This window comes from Rhinoderma darwinii, chromosome 1, assembly GCF_050947455.1.
Source record: "Rhinoderma darwinii isolate aRhiDar2 chromosome 1, aRhiDar2.hap1, whole genome shotgun sequence".
NCBI lineage: Eukaryota > Metazoa > Chordata > Amphibia > Anura > Rhinodermatidae > Rhinoderma > Rhinoderma darwinii.
Genome location: NC_134687.1, coordinates 182,311,966 through 182,339,520, shown reverse-complemented (window position 1 = coordinate 182,339,520; position 27,555 = coordinate 182,311,966). Strand labels below are relative to the sequence as shown.

At 41.5% G+C, this 27,555-nt stretch overlaps 1 protein-coding gene across 2 annotated transcripts in view; it reads right to left on the bottom strand.

Annotated features, from left to right (window-relative positions):
* LOC142757704 (alcohol dehydrogenase class-3) overlaps positions 1–26,164 on the bottom strand; it is a 34,502-nt gene extending 8,338 nt beyond the window's left edge. Inside the window, exons 1-8 of one of the 2 annotated variants that reach the window (XM_075860638.1) lie at positions 25,980–26,164; positions 7,067–7,168; positions 6,521–6,662; positions 4,322–4,409; positions 3,910–4,129; positions 3,324–3,584; positions 1,485–1,620; positions 131–269 (exon numbers count right to left, since the gene is read on the bottom strand). In XM_075860638.1, coding sequence (XP_075716753.1) covers positions 131–269; positions 1,485–1,620; positions 3,324–3,584; positions 3,910–4,129; positions 4,322–4,409; positions 6,521–6,662; positions 7,067–7,168; positions 25,980–26,021 — 1,130 coding nt within the window. In that variant the 5' untranslated portion in view covers positions 26,022–26,164. Of the gene's footprint in view, positions 1–130; positions 270–1,484; positions 1,621–3,323; positions 3,585–3,909; positions 4,130–4,321; positions 4,410–6,520; positions 6,663–7,066; positions 7,169–24,833; positions 24,923–25,979 lie in introns of those variants that run through there. The other variant, XM_075860639.1, reaches the window with a different exon arrangement.
* Between the last annotated feature and the right edge of the window lie 1,391 nt (positions 26,165–27,555).

Sequence of the window (27,555 nt, the reverse complement as noted above, 5' to 3'; positions counted from 1 at the left end):
TGGGGCTGAATTCTATGCCAAGTCCCATACCATTGAAAGTATCAGATGGGGAGTAAGAAAAAATAAAATAAAAAATGGGGCCACTAATTATAGCACAAATCTACTCCATAAATCAGTGTTTTCAACCTACCTCTTCCCAGCATGCATCAGTTCAAAAGCTTCATTAATTGAACTGAAGGGAAAAGTGTGAGTCACAAACTCATCAACTTTTATTTTTTTAGCCAGATATTCAGAAACCAGCTTGGGTACACTGTCTACACTCTTCCAACCTGTAAGAAAGGGGAACCTGTAAGAGTATTGAAAATGAGAACAAAACATTCCATAAAGATGTTAGTCTCTCACCGCTAAATTTTCAAACATACCTATGTTGTCCAAGTCAGCCCATAGTGAACCATAAAAAAACAAAAGTGCTTTTATTCCTCTGGGTGCTGTCGGCAAATTAGCATGGCAGTGTCCTGCAATCCAGGCAGCGTTCTACGTGGTTTCTGCTTAGAATGCTGGACTCTTCCGTGCTCATTTGCAACATGGGTATGTTTGAACAATTATCATCCTTCCTTATATAGCGGCTTGAGGCAAAAAACAATGTTACTCGGCAAACAGTTAGAGGGAGTCTGATCACATTTTTGCCACGTATAACGCTGCCTGGATTGCACGACACTGCCATGCTAATTTACAGACAGCGCCCAGAGGAATTCCCCTCAAGTTTTTTTTTTTTTTCTTTTAATGTGAATGCTCATTCATACCACCCACCCCTCATGCATAACTTCTAAAAAGCAAGACACTATTCGTGAAAAAAACCAAACCCAGAAACGATAGGATGTTCTGCATTCCAACCCCAGCTGTTTAACCCTTTGATGGCCGTGGCCCGACTGCAGCATGATCAAAGGGAAGACCCGGTGATGCGATCAAAGACCGAGGAATCCCTCTTCAGTCAGCGCTGGGGACCTACAAGAGGACCCCAGGGCTGTCTGTTCCGTTTGCCTGCTGTTCGGGCATACCAAGTGCTGCCATAACAGCAGCCTGCGTCAGTGACACAGTGTAATGTATTAGCATACAAGAGTATTGCAATACATTACAAGTAAAAAATAAAGCTATAAAATAAGTTATCCCTTAATGGGACTTAAAAAAAAAATAAATAAAAAAGTCCCCCCAAAAAAAAGACATTTTGCAGAAAATATTTGATTGCCTCCACATTACATAAGAACAAAAAACTACACATATTAGGTATCTACACGACCGGAATGACCTGAAGAATTAAATTGAACAGGTTACTTAGCGTGAAGCTTGAACGGGATAAAAACCAGAAAGGAAAAAAACAAATGCTGAACGCTTTTTCCTATATTCACGCCATAAAAGGAAAAAAAAAAAAAAAAGTGAAAAACCGAAAAATAGGTCCACATACTGGTTACATCTAATTCACAATGTATAATAACCATTAGTCAGGCATCTTACTCCTTTTACAGCATCAAATAGTGTTTTCTCACCTCCAAAAGCCGTTCCTTTCCACGTGCGCCCAGTGACCAGCTGAAATGGTCGAGTTGCTATTTCTTGTCCAGAGGCTGCTACTCCCACAATGACACTTACACCCCAGCCTTTGTGACAAGCTTCTAACGCAGCCCTCTAAAAACACAAAACACTGATAACCTGCAGGCCTGGTATTAACGGAAAAACACAAGTAAATGTGGCTACATACTGTACAATAGAAACTATATTACCACCTCGCGATTTGACATGTACTGCTATACAGTGTATAGTATCACTGCCTGTATGAATGATTAAAAGTTGAATTTTATTAAAGGTAAATCAAAACACTACAGAGAAGGCTAAATAGTCAAATTGGGACACAATTTCATTGGCATCTGTGACCAATATCATAACCAATGAGAAGGGGAGTGACACGTTGGTACTAGAGGTGCACATAGGTGTGATACCTTTTATGTACCCCCCTTTTCTGGTCACTTTGCTTACGCCCGTTTAGTAATTTGGCTATTTAGCCTTTTGATTCACCTTAATAAAAATTTAACATTTAATCGTTCATACAGGCAGTGATACTACTTGAATTTAAAAAAAGTGAACGAAAGCTGCATATATATTGCTGCAATAGCTAGTTGCATAGTGTAATATTCATGCTATACAGTATATGGTCCATGCACAAGCCAACAATCAGAATTTAAACTATATTTCTTGAGATTTTTAATATAAAGGCTATGTTTTAACAGCTAGGGAGGCAGTTAGGACAGAAGGGATCGTGTTACACAAAGATCTTTGGATTGGAAACAATTAAAAGCACAAATAAGTCAGAGAGCTATACTGGTTTCAGCCAATAACTCTTGTATAAGGTTATAGTTTGAAAACAAACAATTTTCCAATATACTTCATCAGTGCTGCATGGTTTTCTAGATCTCTGCTTGCTGACATTGAATAGGAGCCCTAGTTTACTTTGTGGATAAAAATCTGTCCATTGTTGTTATCTGATGATCACACGACCAAGACCCAATTTTATCAACTGGATGTAAACAATGAAGGTTTCTATAGAACGACAGTATGCAGAGACCTCAAATTATGAGGAATGCCTCTTTAATGTTATACTGAAAGAGAAGTTGAAATCAATTTTTAATTTTGTCATGGACCTTCAGAAATGGTGAGATCCCAGTACAAAGAGGTTGAGGAATCCTATTCGAGAAAGAACTGATCTGACTGTCAGAGTGCGCATACTTATTTTAATGGGGACAGGGCAATTCTGTGATATGTATTTTCTGTATCGATACGGTGTCCTTTCCTGGAAAATTACTTTATTTCTTGATCAAGGACCAGGGGACATTCATGGTGTGTGGTAGACAGACGTTTTAGACATCAATATAGGAAAGGGTTCTTTACAGTTAGAGTGGTCAAACTATGGAATGCTCTACCAGAAGAGGTAGTAATGGCAGATAACGATGTAGATTTACTGCTGAATGGCATTGGGTGTTCTAACTAATCAGCAATGAATGACATGTAAGAAATTAAGAAAGGTTGGACTTAATGGGTGTGTTATTTCAAACTACGTAACATTTGTTTAGCAAGATGAGTTTATCAGAGTTGTTGTGGCCAAATAACCAGCTGCAAAAAAAACAAAAAAAAATAAGTCTAATTATTCATCAATGCGCACCTGTGAGCCCAATATGCGGTCCTATATAAGGGGCAGCATATTACAACTACAGCCCCATCTTCCGTATGTTTTGGCTACTAGGAGTATGGGGCTTAGGTGCCATTTAACAAATACACAAACCTAGTTGGACACATAGCAGAATAACCATTTTTATTTTTCTTTGCTGATTAATTACCATAATGCCAACGTTTCCTATGCACTCAAAAGAATAATCCACGCCGCCGTCCGTAATGTCAACCAGCACTTCCTGGATTGGTTTATTGTAGTCTGATGGACTGATGCATTCAGTAGCTCCAAACTCTTCAGCCTTTTCAAACTTTGCCTTGTTAAGGTCAATTCCGATAATGCGTTTGGCACCTGCTACTTTACATCCCATGATAACAGCAAGGCCAACCCCTCCAAGACCAAATACCGCACAGGTAGAACCTGGCTCAACCTGTCAAAAAAAAAAAAAAAAAAAAGAGACTTATTGAAAAATGACAATGAAAGAGGTAACATTAGTAATTTACCTGAGTGCCCATAAGATATTATATCAAACTTCTACTGAGAACGCCTCATAAAATGGTGACAAACTTAGGCCCCATCCACACTACTGTAAATTGTATGGTAGCACAGCCTGAAAAATGCGGGCGGCCGTCGACTGTGCCTGCAATTGCGGTCTGTGATTACGGGCACGGCTGTGCGCATGGGGACTTAGAGTGTAACTGTCAACGTAATACAGGATTCTAAAAACGTAGTGAAAACAGTATAAATCCTATTACCTTGGCAGTGTTTAGCGCTGCTCCATATCCAGTTGAAACGCCACAGCCCAGCAGGCAGACTTTGTCCAGGGGAGCAGAGTCCTCTATTTTAGCAACAGAGATGTCAGCAACAACTGTGTATTCAGAGAAGGTGCTGGTGCCCATGAAGTGGAAAATCTGCTTTCCTTTGCAGGTAAACCTGCTGGTACCATCGGGCATAAAACCACGACCTTGAGTAATCCTGTGACAGGAACAAGAACATATTACACAGGATTCCGGTGTTAGACTACAGAAATCAGATCTGTACAATATGAGAAATGACACTAAAGCAACAAGCAGTATAAAAGGCGTTTAATAATGGAGCAGAATAATTTTAAATTTTATTTACTGGTAAAAACATACCCACAATGATTCATAGATAATCAAAAATTACCTGATCTTTTGACATAAGTTGGTTTTGGGGTTCAGACAGAATTTGCACTCCCCACATTGAGGGATATAAAGAGGAATAACTTTGTCTCCTGAAAAATACAAAATCACACCATATGTTTTTGGATTTTTTGTGTCAACGAAGCATTGTCTTCAGCTCATTTGTATTTTACATCTCTGCCTAAACACGGCTCAGTATCAATATAAGTCACACGAACGCGAGTCAAAACGATTTGCGCCTGTGCGGGACCCTAGTTCACAGATCCCTCTTAGACTTGAGTCTATTGAGAGACCTGCAAAAATAGGACAAGTAATTTTTTCATGGGCTGTTCACACGGTCTGAAAAAAAATAAAAAAAAGTGAATAGCTCCATAGAAGTGCATTGATTTTAATGCAGCCATTTGACTGCCGTTAAAAAAAAAAAAAAAAAAAAAAAGGAAGCAGTCACGATGCCGATTTTCCAGTTCATGTGAATAAGCCCTAAATGGGTGCGTTTATGCAATATTATACTGTCCAGTTATAGGGCTCTGCGACTACACCCTACCATCGTAAAAAAAAAAAAGCTTGAGGCTATGACCACCTATGCAAGAGTTTGTCTTATTTGTTTTTATTGCATTGATGCAGTTAACCCCTTCCTGATGCATACCTACGTCATAGCCGGGTTGGGGGAGTATAGAGCGAGCTCACAGACCGAGTTCGTTCAGTACAATGCAGGCGTCGGCTGTATGTTACACAAATAAAAATTTTGCATTGCTGGTTCTGGTGTCTCATCTTCCTCTTGACAATACCCCATAGATTCTCTATGGGGTTTAGGTCAGGCGAGTTTGCTGGCCAATCAAGCAGTGATACTGTGGGTATTAAACCGGGTATTGGTACTTTTGGCAGTGTGGGCAGGTGCCAAGTCCTGTTGGAAAATGAAATCAGCATCTCCATAAAGCTTGTCAGCAGAGGGAAGCATGAAGTGCTCTAAAATTTCCTGGTAGACGGCTGTGCTGACTCTGGACTTTATATATCAGTGTGGACCAGCAGATGACATGGCTCCCCAAACCATCACTGACTGTGGAAACTTCACACTGGACCGCAAGCAACTTGGATTGATGCCTCTCCACTTTTCCTCCGGACTCCGGGACCTTGATTTCCAAATGAAATGCAAAATTTACTTTCATCTGAAAACAGGACTTTGGACCACTGAGCAACAGACCAGTCCTTTTTTTCCCTTAGTCCAGGTAAGACACTTCGGACGTTGTCTCAAGGAATGCGATAGTTGTAGCCCATGTCCTGGAGTGTGGTGGCTGTTGAAGAACTGACTCTAGCCGCAGTCCACTCCTTGTGAATCTCCCCCAGATTCTGGAAAGGCCTTTTCTTGACAATCCTTTCAAGGTTGCGTTTATCCCTGTTGCTTGTGCACCTTTTTCTACCACACTTTCCATTAATATGCCTGGATACAGCACTCTGTGAACAGCCAGCTTCTTTAGCAATGTCCTTTTGTGGCTTACCCTCGATGAGGGTATCAATGACTGTCTTCTGGACAGCTGTCAAGTCAGCAGTCTTCCCCATGATTGTGTAGCCTATTGAACCAGACTGTTGGGCCATTTAAAGGCTTAGGAAACCTTTGCAGATGTTGTGTTGATTAGAGTGTCACACCATGAGGCTACAATCTTAAACGTTTACCCAATATCTCAATTTTCTGAGAAACAAAATTTTGGGTTTTCATTAACTGTTAGCCATAATCTTCAAAATTGAAAGGAAAAAAAAAAAAAAGAAAAAAGAAAAAAAGTGATGGAAAGCGATCACTGTGTGTAATGAATCTATATAATATATCAGTTTCACTTTTTGAATTGAGTTACTGAAATAGAATATCAAAAAGTTAATTTATTTCATTGAGAAGGACCTGTATATCAGGCAATGTTTGATGACTTTTTTGCAGTCCGGACAACGCATGGACCGTGGAAGCCAAGGTTGAGTGGATTGGCAATAGGATACAATGTGTCCTATACTATCCGCAATTGCATCTCCACAATTGCGGCTAGTATGCAGCCGCAAAACTACGGTCAGGTCCATGAGGCCTTAGTGATAGTCAAGATTTGCAGAATAGGTCGGAAACATGGCAGGATCCTTGCAGTTACCCATCTGCAATGTGCAGGCACACCCAATACATGAATTACAGCTTCAGCAGGTCACAATTTTGTAGATTTGCACTTACCGGCTATAACTCTTGTAACGCCTTCTCCTACACTTTCTACAATTCCAGCTCCTTCATGGCCAAGAATTACTGGGAAGCATCCTTCAGGGTCAGCACCACTAAGAGTGTAGGCATCAGTGTGGCAAACAGCGGTGGACACGATCTACAAATATTCACATGGTTGTCACATGTAATTTCATATAGAAAGCATTAGATGAATAGCAGAAGCGTTTCTACTGTTAATTTTATAACAAATCTCCTGTATGCTTCATTTATATCATTTCCTATGTTGAACCATCCAAATTATTAAAGTAAAATTAATGGAAATTTGTAGGAACTTGATCAGTGTTCAATATTTTCATGAATATATCCACAACACAAGGCCGTTTATTACATTTCAGCATATATTCAGTGTGCACGCCATTCAGTTCTCAACTCCAGGCAATGAGACAATTAAAGAGTAAACCATTTATGGCAGCATATTCTTGTGCCTATAAAAAAAACCCAGAGCTGTTTATGCTACAATCCTATTGCAATAAATGCAGAGGGCACTATACAAAAGGTTACCTTAATGCGCACTTCATGAGCTTCGGGTGGTGCCACCTCTACTTCTTCCATAGACAGGGGCTTTCCTGCCTCCCAGGCAACTGCTGCTTTGCATTTTATTACCTAAAGGATAAATGGAATACCCTTAACCAGGCTTCATACTATACAGAAGGTAAATTAACCGATCTAGATCTAATAGCATTATTACAGATTGGCAGTCCAAAACCTTCACTTCCGATCGAATTAAAGGGGCTCCTGTTCAAAGTAAACTTAAGTGTCTTATTTAAATGGGTATTCAACAGATACTAGATCAATTTGTTAAGAAATAGACCATGTTAAGAGAGTAGATGGGCAGAGATGGAACTGGAATTAGTCAGATAAGAGAGTGATCTACAAGTATATGGCCGATTTTAGTGATTATAGCTCAGGAGGACCTAACCGATTCCACACTGGTCTACTGCTGCTCTGGTTGCTCCTACGTGCAGACTGAAAGGACATTCATAGTAACTATGGATGCAATGTCCCTTTTGTGGCAGTCACCTGACATGATATAAAAGTGAAGTGGAATCAGTACGATAAGTATATTGCATTGACGATTAAAGGTATGTTCACACGGCTCATTTTCGGCCATGTCAGGCCGTAAAATCGGAAGCAGAACGCCCCCAAACATCTGTACATTGTAAATACGGCGTTCTGTTCCGACGGGGCGTTTTTCAAAATGGCTGCATTAGAAAAAAATATATATATATATAAAATAAAATATATGAGCCGCGAAAAAGCACATCACTTCCTGAGACGTTTATTGACAATAGAAAAACAGCTCCAAAAAATAGCCGTAAAAAAACCGCAGAGAAAAACGCGAGTTGCTAAAAAAAAAACGTCTGAAAATCAGGAGCGGTTTTCCCTTGTGTATGATTCGTGCAACCGTTGCTAAAGAAATGAGCGGAAATTTTAAAAAAGTAAAATAAAAATAAAAAATTGGATTACTTACCGGTAAATCGGTTTTTCAAGAACCTAAGACAGCAGCCCTGGAGAGACATCCCATTCCCTGGACAGGAAACCGGAGGATATAAAAAGGACACACCTCTCCACACACAGTCTTTAGAAAGAGCTCAGGATGAGAAATAGTTTCGTTTATACTGTTTTTTGTGTTTTTTTTGTGAGACACACACACACACACACACACATTTACAAGGAATCCCCTTGCATTTATGTTCGAGATCTACCTTATGAGGGCTCTATCTGCTACAAACAATAGGGAGGGTAAGGGTATGTGCACACGACCTATTTTCAGACGTAATGGAGGAGTTTTACGCCTCGAATTACGCCTGAAAAGACGGCTCCAATACTTCGGCAAACATCTGCCCATTGCTTGCAATGGGTCTTACGATGTTCTGTGCAGACGAGCTGTCATTTTACGCATCGCTGTCAAAATACGGCGCGTAAAATTACGGCCGCATCAAAGTGCAGGCCACTTCTTGGGACGTTTTCTCATAGACTATTGAAAACAGCTCCAAAAAAAAAAAAAAAAAAAAAAAAAAAACACAGGAGGTAAAAAACGCAGCGAAAAACACAAGTTGCTCAAAAAAAATCTGGAAATCAGGAGCCGTTTTCTCTTGAAAACAGCTCCGTATTTTCAGACGTTTTTTTGTTAAGCGTGTGAACATACCCTAACAGAGGGGTGCTGTCATAGGTTCATGAAAAACAGATTACCAGTAAGTAATCAATCTTTTACCCTTTCACCTATGACAGCACCCCTGGAGATGTAAAATAGAAATCAGTATTTAGGGTGGGACCACAGCTTGTAGCACCTTTCAACCAAAAGGCCAAGTCAGAGGCTGTATGCAGTTGTAATCGGTAATGGTTGAAAAAGGTGTGAGGAGAACTCCATGAAGCAGACTTACATATCTGATCTAGGGATGCTTCTGCTCTCTCTGCCCACAAAGTGGACACCGCTCTGGTGGAGTGTGCTCCGAAAAACTCTGGAGGTTTGAGCTTCCGATTTATATAGGCTAATTGTATGGCCTGTTTAATCCACCTCGCTATAGTGGCTTTATTGGCTGCCAAACCTTTGTTATGACCCTGAAACTGGATAAACAAATTTTCTGAGGATCTTAGATCCTTGGTAATCTTTAGGTACTGGACTAGGCATCTTCTTACATCTAGGCAGTTAAACTGTTGTTCCCTCTGATTTTTTGGAGAGTCACAAAAGGAGGGAAGAATAATCACTTTGTCTAAATGAAAGGGAGAGACCACTTTAGGAAGAAATCCTGGTAAGGTTTTTAGGATTACTCTATCCTCTAACAGTAGGGTATGTGGTAGAAAGGCAGACAAGGCCTGAATCTCACTCACTCGGGCTGATGGAATGGCTAACAAGAACGCAATTTTAAGTGTCAGCATTTTCATGGAGTCTATTGGTTCAAATGGTGGATTTATCATAGCCTAGATAACGATGTTTAAGTCCCAGGGAGGAACTGGGAATCTTATCTGGGGTTTAAGTCTGCAGGAAGCGGTTAGGAATCTCTTAATCCAGGGGTGGACTGCTAATTTAGAATTAAAAAAGGAATTTAGGTCTAGCACGTTAAAGGTTCAGATTTTTGCTCTAAGGTTTTTATTTAATCCTGCCTGTAGAAAAGCCAATATTAAAAAAGGGAAATCTGGTTTGGTTACAGGATTAATATCCTTGCCTGCAAAATTCAATAATGCTTTCCAGGCTCAGATATATTTTTGAGGTAACTGGTTTTCTACTGGCTAGTAGGGTGGAAATGACAGTTTGAGAATCCTCTTTACCTAAGGATTATCCTTTCAGTTTCCGGGCTGTCAGATGGAGCTTTTGAATGTCAGGGTGCATTACTGGGCCCTGGTATAATAGATTTGGCATGTTCGGGAGAACCATGGTTGGTCGGAGGACATCTTTCTCAACCACGTGAACCATGGTCTCTTTGGCCAGAATGGGGCTATTAATATCACGCCGGCCTGGTCTTCCCTGACCTTTCGGATTACTCTTGGAAGAAGGTTTGTGGGGGGGGGGGGGTAGAGGCATAGCCCCTCTCTTGACTCCAACACTGGGAGAATGAGTATTGCGGTTGGGTGTTATGAGGGGTCTAGGGAGAAGAATCTTTGAGTCTTTGTTTTCCATCAACGCAAATAGATCTATTGATGGGGTCCCCCATTTGAGGATAATCTTCTGAAATACTGCTGTATTCAGACACCATTCTGACTGGCGAGGCCTTTCTCGGCTTAGGAAGTCTGCCACCTGGTTGTCTTTTCCCTTAAGATGGACAGCTGATCGGGTCAACAGGTGGTGTTCTGCCGCGGAAAAGATCTGTGAGGATGAGTCCATCAGCAAGGCGGATATTGTACCCCCCTGACGATTTATATAAAAGACACTGTGGTCGTGTTGTCGGAATAGATTTTTAATTGTCAACCTGAAATTGTTGGCCTGAAGAACTGCTGCCGGTTCCCTGAAGTTGGAGGATCTCTGAAAACGGTCTGTTGATCCCGCTGACCCTGAAGAAAAGAGTCGTCGTAATGAGCTCCCCACCCCCAGGGACTTGCATCTGTGGTAACGTTGAGAGTAGGGGTTCATTTCCATGGAATGCCCCAAATAAGGTTTTCCCTGTTCAACCACCATCTGAGAGACAGCCTGGCTGCGGATGAGATGTGTAGGGATTGGTCTAAGGAGAGACTGCTCCTGTCCCACTGATTTAAAATGTCCCACTGTAGGGCCCTGGATCTGAAGCGAGCCCATAGTACAGCTGGGATGAATGACATCATGAGGCGCAGGACTGACATAGCCTTCCTGAAAGAGGTCGTATGGCCCAAGTAGAGTTCTGATACTCTGTCTATCAGGGGATTGATTTTGCCTTCTGGAAGGAAGGACATCTGCTTGGAGGAATCTAGCAGAACTCCTAGGAATACACATCTGTTTGAAGGGTTTAAATTAGATTTTTTAAAATTCATGTTCCATCCTAACCTTGTTAGTATAGCGCAAACTCTATTTGTAGGGTCAAGGCCTGAGATGTTTCTGCAACTAACAAAAAAAAAAAAAAAATTGTCCAGGTACGGGATCAGGAGGATGTAAGAGCTCATTTCCGCAATTAGTTTCGACAATAACCTTGGGGCTTGTGAATTGCCAAAGGGGAGGGATGTATTGTAGGTGAAGTAAAGAATCACTGCTACCCTCAGATATTTTTGAGGAGGACGGCATATGGGTACGTGGTTGTAAGCGTCCTCCAAGTCTATGGATGCCATCACACAATCCCTGGAGAGGAGATTTATAGTTGAAGCAATACTCTCCATGGAGAATATTTTGTAGGTCAGATAAAGATTCAAGCCTTCGAGTTTTATTATGACCCTGTGTCTTCCTCCTGGTTTGTTCATCAGGAAGAGAGGGGAATAAAAGCCCTGACCTGCCTCTGCGCTTGGAACCTGAATTAGGACTCCTTCTATGAGTGACAGAACTTCTAATTCTAAGACTTTCTGCTCCTCTGGGTCCCTTAACCTGAACTCTAGCACGTACCCTGTCTTTATGATTGCTAAGATCCAAGTAGTCGCCGATATTCTCTGCCAATCCTTGAAAAACAGGAAAAGACAACCCCCCCCCCACCCTGGACCTTTTGCCATCATTGTTGGTCTCTATTTTTAGGGTCGTTTTGGGGCCTGAAGAGGAAGGCCTTATTCTTCCTTGTAAATTTTGAGGATCTAAAGTCCTGTCCTCTAGTGTTAGGTCTTTTGTTATTAGGCCTTTTGTTGGTCTTGCCTGTGTAGGGAACCCCTTTCTGCCATCTGACGCTTTTTCTAGTAAAGTCGTCAAGCAGGGGCCCAATCTCCAGAGAATGGAATAGCACACAGCTTCCCTTTGGACCCAGTATCTCCTTTCCAAGTTTTTAGCCAGATAGCTCATCTAGCGGAATTTGACAGGGCTGCTGAACTGGCAGAAAGGCGTACAGAGTCTACTGAGGCCTCTGCCAAGAAGTCTGCAGCCTCAGAATGCATTGGAAGGGAGGATAAAATTTGATCCCTAGAGGTCTTATCTTTCAGATGAATCTCTAATTGAGCGAGCCATTTTTTTTTTAGAGATCTGCAATGCCCGGTTTACAGGCCCCTGTAGAAGCTTCCCAGGTCTTTTTTCAGATAGAAGTCGGCATTCCTATCCTTGGGGTCAGACAAGGAGCCTAGATCTTCAAACGGAAGGGAGTGTTTCCTTGAAATTTCAGCCACTGGGGCATCGATTCTAGGGGTGCTATCCCAGTCTTTACATACATCGTCCTCAAAGGGATACTTCCTTTTGAGGAATACCTGCTTTCCCATCAGGATTTTTCCATTCTCTCTTAACCCTTTCAAGACGGAGCTCATTTTGGCCTTCAGGACCAGCCCCATTTTTTCAAATCTGACATGTGTTACTTTATGTGGTAATATCTCCAGAATGTTTTTTCTATCCTAGCGATTCTGAGATTGTTTTCTCGTGACACGTTGTACTTTATATTAGTGGAAAAATTTGGTCAATAAATTCATTGCTTATTTGTGAAAAACACCAAAATTGAGAAAATTTGCAAAAATTATGATTTTTCTAATTTTAAATGTATCTGCTTGTAAAACAGATCGTAATACCACACAAAATAGTTACTATTTCACATATTCCATATGTCTACTTTATATTTGCATAGTTTTTTGAACATTTTATTTTTCTAGGACGTTACAAGGCTTATTACTTTCCCAGAAATTTCTCACATTTTCAAGAAAATTTTCAAAAGGCGATTTTTACAGAGACCAGTTCAGTTCTAAAGCGGCTTTGAGGGCCTTATGTACTAGATAGACCCCATAAATCACCCCATATTAAAAACTGCACCCCTCAAAGTATTCAAAACAGCATTCAGAAAGTTTCTTAACCCTTTAGGCGTTTCACAGGAATTAAAGCAGTGTAGAGGGGAAATTGACAAATTTTTTTTTTTTTCCTGCAATTCATTTGTAATACATTTTTCTGTAACACAGAAGGTTTTACCAGAGAAACGCAACACAATATATATTGCCCAGATTCTGCAGTTTTTAGAAATATCCCACATGTGGCCCTAGTGTGAAAATGTACTGAAATACCGGCCTCAGAAGCAAAAGGAGCACCGAATGGATTTTGTGGCCTCCTTTTTTTAGAATATATTTTAGGCACCATGTCAGGTTTGAAGAGGTCTTGTAGTGCCAAAACAGTGGAAATCCCCCAAAAGTGACACGGTTTTGGAAACTGCACCCCTCAAGGAATTTTTCTAGGGGTATAGCTAGCATCTTGACCCCACAGGTCTTCTGCTATATTTATTGGAGTTTGCCTGCGAAAGTGAAAATCTACTTTTTTTCAGAAAAAATATATATATATAAAAAAATAAATAAATAAAATATTTGCAAGGAATAAAGAATAAAAAAGCACCCCAGAACTTGTAAAGCTACTTCTCCCGATTACAGCAATACGCCATATGTGGTACTAAACTGCTGTTTGGACCCACGGCAGAGCTCAGCATGGAGGGAGCGCCATTTGGATTTTGAAGCGCAGATTTTGCTGGATTGGTTTTCAGTGCCATGTCGCGTTTGCAACGCCCTGGAGGGAGCAAAACGGTGGAAACCCCCCAAAAGTGACCCCATTTTGTAGACTACACCCCTCAAGGAATGTTTCTAGGGGTATAGTTAGCATTTTGACCCCACAGTTTTTTTTGCTGAATTTAGTGGAATTAGGCCGTGAAAATGAAAAATCGACTTTTCGGAAAAATCATAGAAATGTTTAATTTTTACAATGAATAAAGGAGAAAAATCACCCCAAAATTTGTAAAGTAATTTGTCCCGATTACAGCAATGCGCCATATGTGGTAATAAACTGCTGTTTGGACCCACGGCAAGACTGAGAAGGGAAGGAACAATATTTGGCTTTTGGAGCTCAAATTTAGCTGGAATGGTTTTCGGGTGTCATGTCGCATTTGCAAAGCCCCTGAGGTACCAAAACAGTGGAAACCTCCCAAAAGTCCCTTTAGGGGACTGGAATGAGCGATCATTAGGTCGCTGGTACAATACACTGTAGTACTAATGTATTGCAGTATAATATCCTTTTTACAGGCTCCTGGAACAGCGCGATCGCTGTTTCTGTCCATTAGTCCCGGGTGTCAGCTGTAATACACAGCGGACACCTGCAGAATACAGTGCGGGTGCAGCGCATGAGCCCGCTCCATATATATAACCCCCCGCACCACGACATGCTATTAAGTCATGGTGCGCGAAGGCGTTAATGCGCAGCGGATGGTGCAAAGTGAAAATTACAATTTTCCACTGATGCCATTTTAACGTACAATATGTTGTGCCCAGTTTGTGCCACTGAAGACAAATACCTCATACAATGTTGAGCGGGTTCTCCCGGACATAAAATATCATATATGTGGACGTAAGCTGGTGTTTGGGCACGCAGTGGGGCTCAGAAGGGAGGGAGCGCCATTTGGCTTTTGGAGCGCAGACTTTGCTTGGTAACTGTTCTGTTTGGGGTTTTGCTGGTATTTCAGTTTATGATGTGGGGGTATGTGTAAATTGGGCAGAGTACATCAGGACATAAGAGGGTATAATAATAATAATAAGGTAAATAAAATAATAATCCGCAGATATGTGGCCGATGTCGCACTGATAAATGGCACCCGATCTTATCAGCTTTTGGACACTGCACAATTTCTGTCGCCATATTCTGAGAGCCAGAACTTTTTTTATTTTTTCTTCAACGGAGCCGTGCGAGGGCTTATTTGTTGCGGGACAATCTGTAGTTTTCATTGGTACCATTTTAGGGTACATGTGAGATTTTTTTGGCAAGCAAAGTGACAAAAAAAACAAATTCTGACAATGTTTTTTGTCTCTTTTTTTCACACTTTTCACCGTGCGCTATAAATGACATTTTACTTTATTCTGCGGGTCGTTACGATTACGGCGATACCAGATGTATATAGTTTTTTTTATGTTTTGTGGCATTTGCGCAATAAAATCACTTTGATAAATTTATTTTTTGTGTCACCATATTCTGAGAGCCATAACTTTTTTATTTTTCAGTCAAAAAAGCTGTGTAAGAGCTTGTTTTTTGCGGGACGGGTTGTCATATTTTATTGGTACATGTGACTTTCTGATCACTTTTTATTCTATATTTTTGGAGGGTTGATGACCAAAAAAAAAAAAAGTGATTCTGACATTGTTTTTTAATTATTTTTTTTACGCTGTTCACCGTGCGGGAAAAATAACATTATCGTTTTATAGTTTGGGTCGTTCCGAACGCGGTGATACCAAATATGTGTACTTTTTTTTTACATTTTCATTTTTTTCCTATAATAAAAGACTTATTATAGGAAAAAAAGCATTTTTTGTTTTTGTAACTTTTATAACTTGTTTTTACACTTTTATTACTTTATTTTTTTACTTGTTTTACTTGAAGACTGGCAGCACTGATCGCTGCTATAATACATTACACTACCTAGGTAGTGTAACGTATTATAAACTGTCAGTGTGACGCTGAGAGTCACACTGACAGGAAACTTGAGGACCGGCCTCCGGCTGGTTCTCATAGGCTGCCGTGCATGGCAGACCCGGGGGCCGTTGTATGGCCTCCGGTTCTGCCTTATAACCGACTGCAGCACCCGCAATCGGTCCCCGAGAAAGTTTGTTGTAGCAACAAACTTTCCAGTTCGTTGCTACAACAAGCTTTCCCTGCGATCACATGACCGGGACCTGAACCAATTGGGTCCCGGTCATATCTCCAGGTCCAGAGGCAGAGGTTAACAGCGCAATCTGGGTGTCAGCGCTACTCTGAGACACCCGGATTGCGCTTTTAACACCCACCGTGAATTCACGTCGGCACTGCACAGAGCCCAGCAAATGCCGACGTGAATATACAGTGGGCGGTCGGGAAGCGGTTAATGAGGCTGGTTATGTTCCTATGGATGGGAAAGGTTTTATTATTTTTAGGCCCTAGGCCTTGAAACATTATGTCCTGGACAGACCGAGGTTCTTTAGGATCATCAATGTTTATTTGCCCTTACAGCCTTGGAGTAGATCTATGTCTTCTGGGAACAAATTCCTCCCTCCCTCACCTTAACCTGAGGAATCTAAGGAGATGTACTCACCTTCCTCTGGTTAAGAATCCTCTTCTGCTGAGGAATCAGAAAGACCTATCCGGCTAGAAGAGGCAGATGATAAATCCTTTTTTCTTTTAAGGGACTTTCTAACTTCTGCCCTCACAATATCTTTGATACTTGAGGCTAAGTTTGTAGACTATTCCGAGATAATGTTGTCTAAACACTTCTGACAAAGTCTTTTATTATAGGAGGATGCTAGTTTCTTTTTACAAACAGCACATTCCTTGTTGTGGGTTTTTTTCCTAGGACAATTCCTGGCCTAAACATATGTACAGAAGAAAGGGGGAACAGGATTTAGTAAGGAAGAGGGTTTTGTATCTTACCCCATAGTCCTGACTTTTCCTCAAGTACTGGACTGAAGGATTTGGTGGCATCCGAGCGATCAGTGCGTTCTGGTGCTTCTCTTGGCATTTCCATAATGGAGGAAGAAAGCTGGAGACCGAGGCTCCTGCTGTTCGGGCCTAAATAGGCCTTGTATTGTCCGTGAGGCCCTCAGCTACGGACGCTTGGAGCACCTCCTCCCTGCATGGGTCACCGGAACCAACACCTCCTGGAGTGTTGGACGCAATCGGAAATCTCTCAGTGAATGTGCCGGAAGCCGCCAACGCTGGGCATCGTCCGGCATCACTAGAGAGCCGAACATGACCCCGGGAGACCGCTCTCCCGCCAGAGGAAGGACTCACCCGGTGGACCTTAAACCACCTCTAAGGAGGGAGGCGATGGACCAGGGGAAGAGGGAGTACCTGTACCAGGCTTAAGGTTGCTCCCGCCAAAGGAGACTTTCACCTTCCAGAGCACCCCTAGTGGAAATAAGGCAAGACCTTGCTAGGCGTCTGCAACCCAGGGAGAAGTGTTTTTCCTCAGGGCAATCCTTCCACCTGGACAGGAAACCTGACTGGGTGTGTGGAGAGGTGCGTCTCTTTTTATATCCTCAGGTTTCCTGTCTAGCGGATGGGATGTCTCTCCAGGGGTGCTGTCACAGGTGAAAAGGGTAGATTAAAAAAAAAAAAAAAAAAAATAAAAACCTTCAGTTTATTTTGCTGACGTAAAAAACACGTGACATACGCAAGCAAAAGAAAGAAAAAACCACACCCACCGTACACGGAACTGCAACGCAAGAAAAACATTGCTTTTTGTACTGATTTTTTTTCAAGGCGCAAAAGTGACACGTTCGTGTGAATAAGGCCTAAAGGGATTGTCCGGGTTCAGCAAAATAACGTTATAACAAAGTTAGGCCTCATGCACACGACCGCAAAAACTCCCGTTATTACGGGTCGTAATTACGACCCGTAATAACGGGCTCATAGACTTCTATTGGCGACGGGTGCCTTCCCGTTTTCTCACGGGAAGGTGCCCGTGCCGTTGAAAAAGATAGAACATGTCCTATTTCAGGCCGTAATAACGGCACGGACAGTCCATAGAAGTCTATGGAGCTCTCGTAATGACCGGTGGCTACATGTGTGCACCCGTCATTACGGCAGCGTTGCTAAGCGACGTCAGTAAATAGTCACTGTCCAGGGAGCTGAAAGAGTTAACTGATCGGCAGTAACTCTTTCAGCACCCTGGACAGTGACTACCGATCAGTATAAACCTGTAAAAAATAAAAATAAAAGACGTTCATACTTACCGAGAACTTCCTGCTTCCTCCAGTCCGGTCTCCCGCCCGTTGCCTTGGTGACGCGTCCCTCTCGACATCCGGCCCGACGTCCTGGATGACGTTTCAGGCCATGTGACCGCTGCAGCCAATCACAGGTCAATCACAGGCTGCAGCAGTCACATGGACTGCCGCGTCATCCAGGGATGTCGGGCTGGATGTGAAGAGAGGGACGCGTCACCAAGACAACGGCCGGGTAAGTATGAATTTCTTTAACTTTTATTACAGAAAAGGCTGTCCCTTCTCTCTATCATGCACTGATAGAGAGAAGGGCTGCCGATTAGTGCAGTGCTATTTTGCCGCCAAAAACGTGCCCGTAAATACGGGTGACACCGGACCCATATTTTCGGCTGGTCCTCATAGGCTTCCTGTCAGAGTGACTGTCACAATGACAGTTAGTACACAACACTACGTAGGTAGTGGAACGTATTCTACCAGTGATCAGCGCTGCAAGTCTAAATGTCCCCTAGTGGGACAAGTAAAATAAATAAAAATGTCCAAAAAAAAAAAAACAAGGAAGGAGTGTAAAAATAAGTTAGAAGTTACATAAACAAAACAGCTTTTTTTTCCTATGACTTAAGGCTTATTTAGCCGAACGTGTAATACGTCCGTGCAACGCACGTGATTTTCACGCGCCTTGCACGGACTTATGTTAGTCGATGGGGCCGTTCAGACAGTCCGTGATTTTCCACGCAGCGTATGTCCGCTGCGTGAAACGCACGACATGTCCTATATTTGTGCGTTGTTCGCGCATCACGCACCCATTGAAGTCAATGGGTGCGTGAAAAATCACGCGCAGCACACGGAAGCACTTCGGTGTGACGCGCGTGATTCGCTCAACAGAAGTCAAAACTATGAATGAAAACAGAAAAGCACCACGTGTGTGTCAATGATGGCGGCTGCGCGAAAATCAGGCAGCCACGCATTATACGAGGTTGACACACAAAGCTGTTAAGTACCTTTTGCGCACGCAAAACACAGCGTTTTTTGCGCGCACAAAACGCACACGCTCGTGTAAATCTGGCCTTACAGGAAAAAAATTAAACACGTTGAAAAAATAAAATAAAAATTACACATATTTGGTATCACCGCGTTTATAATGACCTAAGCTATAAAACTATATTATTTTTCCTGCACGGTGAACACCGCAAAAAACAAAAACACAATGCTAGAATGACTATTTTTCGGTCACCACCCCTCCCGAAATATACTATAAAAAATGATCAGAAAGCTGCATGTACACCAAAATAGTACCAATAAAATTTACAACCCATCCCGCGAAAAACAAGCCCTTACACGGCTTTTTTTTTCTCCCAGTCAAAAGTTATGGCTCTCAGAATATGGGGACGCAAAAAATAATTTTTTTTTTTATAAATAAGTGATTTTATTGCGCAAACGCTGCAAAACATTAAAAAAACGATACACATATGGTATCGCCATAATCGTATCGACCTGCATAAAAGTAAAAAATTGTCAAATTTTTTCAGAAGAAAAAAAACAAAGTAGATTCACCTTTACAGACCAATTCAAATGAATTCAGCAGAACTTTGGGGTAAAAATGCTAACGTTCCCCCTAGAAACATTCTTTGAGGGGTGTAGTTTCCAAAAAGGGGTCACTTGTGGGGGGGTTTCCACTGTTTTGGTCCCTCCAGTGCATTGCAAACATGACATGGCACTGAAAACTATTCCAGCAAAATCAGAAATCCAAATGGTACTCCTCTGTTGAGGCCTGCTGTGGGTCCAAACAGCACTTTATTACCACATATGGGGTATTGCTATAAATCGGGAGAAATGGCTTTACAAATGTTGGGGTGTTTTTCTCCTTTATTCCTTGTAAAAATGTCTACGCTTCAGAAAAAAAATAAAAAAGTCGATTTTCATCTTCACATACTAATTCAAATAAATAAATAAAAAATAAATAAAAATAAAATAAAAAACACACTGGGTTTGAAATGCTAACTATACCCCTAGATAAATTCCTTGAGGGATATAGCTTCCAAAATGGGGTCACTTTTGGGGGATTCCTACTGTTTTGGCACCACAAGACCTCTTCAAACCTGACATGGTGCCTAAAATATATTCTATATAAAAATAAAAAAATAAAGTATTACAAATGAATTTTGGCAAAAAGAAATTAAAGAAATTAAATTTGTACATTTTGTACATTTCCCCTCTACTTTGCTTTAATTCCTGTGAAACTCCTAAAGGGTTAAAAAACTTTCTGAATGCGGTTTTGAATACTTTGAGGGGTGCAGTTTTCAAAATGGCATGATTTATGGGGACTTTCTAATATAGAAGGCCCTCAAAGCCACTTCAGAACTGAACTGATCCCTGTAAAAATAGCCTTTGAAATTTTATTAAAAAGAAATTGCTGCTAAAGTTCTAAAAAAATTATGCAAACAAAGTATACATATGGGAAATGTAAACTAGTAACTATTTTGTGTGTGGTATTACCATCTGTTTTACAAGTAGATACATTTAAATTGAGAAAAATGCAAATTTTTCCAAATTTTCTTAGTGTTTTTTACAAATAAATATTGAATTTATCAACCAATTTTTTTCACTAACAAAGTACAATATGTCACGCGAAAATAATATCAGAATTACTTGGATAGGTAAAAGCATTCCGAAGTTATTACCACATAAAAGGGACATGTCAGATAAGAAAAAAAATCGGCTTCGTCCTGAAGGCCAAAAACAGGCTCAGGCCCCATGCACACGAATGTAAAAATGCCCGTAATTACGGCCTGTAATTACGGGTCCATAGACTTCTATTTGCCACGGGTACCTCCCCGTATGCTTACAGGAAGTTGCCCGGGCCTTTAAAAATAAATAAATATATAGAACATGTCCTATTTCAGGCCGTAATAGCGGCACGGGCAGGCCCATAGAAGTCTATGGGGCTCCCGTAATTACGGGTGACTACGCGTGTGCACCCGTAATTACGGGAGCGTTGCTAGGCGACGTCAGTGGATAGTCACTGCCCAGGGTGCTGAAAGAGTTAAACGATCGGCACTAACTCTTTCAGCACCCTGGACAGTGCTACCGATCACAATATAGATCAACGTGTTAAAAAAAAAAAAAACACAAAGAAAAAAAACCCTCATACTTACCCAGAACTCCCTGCTTCTTCCCCCAGTCCGGCCTCCTGGGATGACGTTTCAGCCCATGTGACCGTTGCAGACAATCACATGCTGCAGCGGTCACATGGACTGCCGCGTCATCCAGGGAGGTCGGGCTGGATGTCGAAAGAGAGACGCGTCACCAAGACAACGGCCGGGTAAGTATGAATTTCTTTTACTGCGGAAAGGGCTGCCCCTTATCTCTATCCTGCACTGATAGAGAGAAGGGGCTGCCAATTAGTGCAGTGCAATTTTGCAGCAAAATAGTGTCCGTAAATACGGGTGGAATACGGGTCGAATACGTGTGACCAAGGACCCGTATTTACGGGAGGAAAAATATACGTTCGTGTGCATGAGGCCTCAGTCCTGAAGGGGTTAACCCGTTAGTGACCGGCCCATCGTGTTTCTACGTCGGTCACTAACGGGCCTTATTCCGATGCCATAGACTTTTTACGTCGCGGCATCGGAATAAGTAAACAGAGCAGGGAACTGTCAGATCTCCCTGCTCTCAGCTGCTAGAGGCAGCTGAGGGCTGGGAGCATCCCTGCTCTGCCGTGTGAGATCGATATTAGTATCGATCTCACACGTTTAACCCCTCAGATGCGGTGCTCAATAGCGAGCACCGCATCTGAGTGGTTTTGGAGAGAGGGAGGGAGCTCCCTCTCTCCCCCACCGACACCCGGCGATACGATCGCAGAGTGTCTGTGTCTCCAATGGCAGCCGGGGGTCTAATAAAGGACCTCAGGCTGCCTAGAGTGAATGCCTGCTAGATCATGCCGCAGGCATGACCTAGCAGATGCCTGTCCGTGCTAAACGGCCAGGCAGTAATACACTGCAATACAAAAGTATTGCAGTGTATTATAAATGCGATCGCAGAATCGCATATTATAGTCCCCTAATGGAACTAGTAAAAAAGTGAAAAAAAAGTTTAACAAAGTTAATTTTAAAAAAAATGTGAAAAAAAAATGAAAAACCCAGCTTTTCCCCTTACAAACTGCTTTACTATTAAAAAAACAAAATAAAGTTAAAAAGTTACACATATTTGGTATCGCCGCGTCCGTAACGACCCCGACTATAAATCTATTACATTATTTAACCCGCACGGTGAACGCCGTAAAAAAAAAAAAAAAAAAAAAAAAAAAAAGGAAAAATTGCTGTTTTCTGTGAATACTGACTTTAAAAAAAATGTAATAAAAAGTGATCAAAAAGTCGCATCTACTCCAAAATGGTACCAATAAAAACTACAAGTCTTCCCGCAAAAAAAAAGCCCTCATACAACCGCATCGGCGAAAAAATAAAACGTTACGGCTCTTCAAACATGGGGACACAAAAACAAATCATTTTGAAAAAAAAGCGTTTTTACTGTGTAAAAGTAGTAAAACATACAAAAACTATACAAATTTGGTATCGTTGCAATCGTAACAACCCGCTGAATAAAGTTATTGTGTTATTTATACCACACGCTAAACGGCGTAGATTTAGGACGCAAAAAAAGAGTGGCAAAATTTCTGATTTTTTTCTATTCCCACCCAAAAAAAAAGTTAATAAAAGTTAATCAATAAATAATATGTACCTAAAAATGGTGCTATTAAAAAATACAACTTGTCCCGCAAAAAACAAGACCTTATACAGCTATGTCGACGCAAAAATAAGGTTATAGCTCTTGGAATGCGACGATTGAAAAACATAAAAAATAGGCTGGTCATTAAGGGGTTAAATATCTCTACATTGACTAGGAACATTCATTGTTTACTTCCAGTGAATAAAACTCTGCCCATGGTCAGGTGTTGGCAGCGTTTAACCCCTTTACGACGAAGGACGGATATATCCATCCTGTGCAGGTACTGCCAGTACCAGCGGCAGGAGCACAGCTGTTCTACACAGCCTGGCTCCTGCTGCAATTGCCTAAATCGAAGCGCGCTCAGATTCCGTAAATTTAACCCATTAAACACCACTGTCAATAGCGACATCTAATGTGTTTGACAGAGGAAGGGAGCTCCCTCTGTCACCCCGCAAAGAAATCGCGGGGTGCCGCCAGGTTTCCATGGCAGCCGGGGACCTAACAAAGGCCCCCAGGTCTGTCTTCAGCAAATGCCTGTTAGGCCATGCTGGAGGCATGGCCTATAAGGACTTATTCACATGAACGTGTATTACATCCATGATAGGCGTGTGAAAGTCACGCGCGTCGCACGGACCTATGTTAGTGAATGGGGCCGTTCAGACAGTTCGTGATTTTCACACAGCATATGTACACTGCGTAAAACTCACGACATGTCCTATACTTGGCCGTTTTTCACGCATCCATTGAAGTCAATGGGTGCGTGAAATTCCCACATGGCACACGGAAGCACTTCCATGTGCCGCACGTGATTCGCGCTACAGTTGTAAAATAAATTAATGAAAACAAAAAGCACCTCCTGCTTTTATGTTTGTAAACATAACAGAGTGTCATAAGCATGGCATATGCGTGAAAATCACACAGCCACGTCGCACATACTGATGACACACGCAACTGCAACGCGCAAAAAACGCAGCGTTTTTTTGTGCACGCAAAACACACATTCGTGTGAATAAGGCCTTAGATTTTACACTGACAGGCAATAATGTTTTGGTATACTAAGTATACCGAAGAATTATATAAGCGATCAGTAGATCGAAAAGTGAAGTCCCTAGGTGGGATTAAAAAAAATAAAAATAAAAATGTAACAGTTAAATAAAGTTTGTGAAAAAATAAAATAAAAAAATTTGTCAAAATAAAAACTGATTTTATTTAGTAAGTGTCAAAACAAATAACATATATGGTATCCCCGATCGCAACGACTTAATAAAATTAACACATTAATTAAACCGCCGGATGAACGGCATCCAAAATAAAACAGGCAAAATTCTCTTTTTTCCCACTCCCCTCAAACAAAATTAAATAAAAGTTAATCTATAAGTCCTATGTACCCCAAATAGTACGAATGAAAACTACACCTTGGTCCGCAAAAATCAAGCCCACATATGACCACATCGACGGAAAAATAAAAACGTTACGTCTCTTGTAACGCGGCGATGCAAAAACAAGTCATTTTTTCTAAAAGGCTTTTTATTGTGCAAACGTAAGAAAACATATAAAACCTTTACATATTTGGTATCCCCGTAATCATGCCGACCCATAGAATAAAGTTAACATGTTATTTACGATGCATAGTAAACAGCATAAAATTTATAACGTGAAAATCAATGCTGGAATAGCTGCTTATTTTCAATTCTCTCCTAAAATAAAAAGTTAATCGATATTAGAAGTATCTAAAAATGGTGCAACACAACTCGTCCCGCAAAAAACAAGCCCTTATACGGCTATGTCGACGGAATAACAAAAAAAAAAGTTACGACTCTTGGAACGCGACCGTGAGAAAACAAAAAATTATTATTGGTCCCGAACGTGCAAAATGGCCCGGTCATTAAAGGGTTAAATTAAAAAAAATACGTGTCCACCTGCTGCAAGTTTGTAAGGTTTACCACTAACCGGAGAGAAATATTTCACAGCGTAGTTTGGCTTGTAGGGCCATAGCCAACCATGTAAGTCATGTCCACAGCAGCCCAGCGGTTACATATACACACTGCTCTATATACCACTAGCATGGAAAGCTGCTACAGAAGAGAGACCACCAGAAAATATCATTCCAGGTACCAAGTGTAAGGAATTATAAATTATATGTGTCGTTCATTATCTTACTGACAGAACATGCAATGCAGCGTTATCTGCAGCCCATGGAAATCCAACAATGTGACAAGTTCAAGTGCATGACTATGGAGCAGAGCGCAGCCCGCCATTACAACCCGCAGCGAGGCACAGAGAAGCCCGTGTGAGCCTGCCCGCCGCTCACCTTCCCAGCCGTGTCCATGGTCCTCACAGCGCGCCGTTCACCAGCTCCACTTCACTTCACTTCACTATATGTAGGCGCCCTACACTTCATTCACTTACTATGTGCAGTATCGTGAGCGCCCCCTGCTGCACGGAAGGACCCGAGAACGTCTTATGTTTGCAGTTATATCAATTGTTTATTGCAAATTGTCCCAGATGAGATGGTTAGGAGGCAGGTTTTTTTTGTTTGTTTTTTTTTATATTGCTGGGTGAAAGCCCTCAGCTGTGATTGTCTGTAACATACCCTCCACTATTTGGAAATTGAAAATTTGCACCTTACCTTCACTGGAATCACTTTCTATAATAACTGCAGGGGTGCATATAATACCTCCCAACCGTCCCGGATTCAGCGGGACAGTACTGGATTCCGAAGGGTGTCCTGGGCGGCCAGGTGTATGTCCCGCTGTCAAACTAATTCTGAAGCAGGGAGCTGATGGTTAGTTCAAAGCGGAGGAGCAGAGGGAGCTCTCCACTCGCCGAGGACTGGACTCCCCGTGCACAGCGCTACTTTAAGCGCTGTGCTCAGGGAAGCCCTTGACGTTACTGTCCATATATGAACAGTGACGTCAGTGGCTACTCCTGAAGCGGAATCCCCGGCCAAAGTCCGCAACGGGGATTCCGCTCAAGGAGTAGCCATATATGGACAGTGACATCAGGGCTTCCCTCTAGGAGCGGAATTCCTGTCCTATGGGCGGGGATTGGGCGGGATTAGAGGCGTGGCTTAAAAGGAAAACATTTGTCGCAACGCTTGTCCCTCTTTGCAATATTTGAAAGTTGGGAAGTATTCTTGTAACTGTAACGAGCTGTGAACTTGTGTGTCCATCATATGACCATGGACAGAATTGTATCCACTGGAAGTAAACAACAAATGTTCCTACTGAATAACAACAAGCAGAAATCTTAAAAAACTTGAGGAATTAATACGGAATGTATATTGGAAAATTGTATAACTTTTAATTATACAAAAAATAACATTAATTTGGTTAAATTGGACAACCCCTTTAATTTAAGAGTTATTCCCATCTTCTGCGTTGTTGTCGTCGTCCCCCCCATATCAAATCTATATCTCAAAAGCAGCGTATTGATCACCCCTACTATATGTACCTACCAGGATTTTATACTTTTCTGTCTCTCCTTGTCCGCTCTTCATTCTCCGGCTTCTGCTGGCTTGTGATGGGTACTAAGTGCGTGCTCCCGAGGCTTTGCGCTAAGTACAGCAGAACAGGACGACTTCTGGTCTACTGTGCATGCCGTGGATCTGTTCCATTCAGTTGTATTGTGCAGCTCACAATAGGGTGTGCTGTGAGTTTCTCGCAAAGGGCACACGTTCTGTTGAAAAAAATGGATGTGTGAATAGTCCCATTAACCCCTTAAGGACGCAGCCTAGTTTGGGCCTTAAGGCTCAGAGCCCATTTTTCAAATCTGACATATTTCACTTTATGTGGTAATAACGTCGGAATGCTTAAACCTATCCAAGCGATTCTGAGATTGTTTTCTCGTGACACTTTGGGCTTCATGTTCGTGGTAAAATTTGGTCGATATATTCAGTCTTTATTTGTGAAAAATTGCAAAATTTAGAGAAAATTTACAAAAAATAGCATTTTTCAGAATTTAAATGCATCTGCTTGAAAAACAGACGGTTATACCACCCAAAATAGTTACTAGTTCACATTTCCCATATGTCTACTTTAGATTGGCATCGTTTTTTGAACATTCTTTTATTTTTCTTGGACGTTACAAGGCTTAGAACATAAACAGAAATTTCTCATATTCTTAAGAAAATTTCAAAAGCCTTTTTTTGAAGGTGCCAGTTCAGTTCTGAAGTGGATTTGAGGGGCCTATGTATTAGAAACCCCCATAAAACACCCCATTTTAAAAACTAGACCCCTCAAAGTATTCAAAACAGCATATAGAAAGTTTTTTAACCCTTCAGGCATTTCACAGGAATTAAAGCAAAGTGGAAATTAAATTTGCAAATTTCATTTTTTCTGCTGAATTTCAATTTTATTCAATTTTTTTTTAGTAACAGAGAAGGTTTTACCAGAGAAACACTACTAAATATGTATTGTCCAGATTCTGCAGTTTTTAGAAATGTCCCACATGTGGCTCTAGTGCGCTCGTGGACTAAAACACAAGCCCTAGAAGCAAAGAAGCACCTAGTGCATTTTGAGGCCTCTTTTTTATTAGAATATATTTTAGGCAGCATGCCAGGTTTGAAGAGGCGTTGAGGTATCAAAACAATGGAAACCCACCAGAAGTGACCCCATTTTGGAAATTACACCCCTCAAGGAATTCATTTATGGTTTTTGTTATCATTTTGACCGCACAGTTTTTTCACAGCACCTATTTGAATTGGGCTGTGAAATGAAAAAAATGATATTTTTTCCAATAAGATGTCATTTTTGATCAAATTTTCTTATTTTCACAGGGAACAACATACCCCATTTTGTTGCCCAATTTGTCCTTAGTGCGGCAATACCCCATTTGTGGTGATAAACTGCCGTTTGGGCCCATGGGAGGGCTCAGAAGGAAAGGAGCGCTATGTGTTTGTTGGAGTCCAGATTTTGCTGGATTGGTTTTCGGGTGCCATGTCGCATTTGCAGAGCCCCAGAGGTATCAAAGCAATGGAAACCCACCAGAAGTGACCCCATTTTGGAAACTACACCCCTCAAGGAATTCATTTA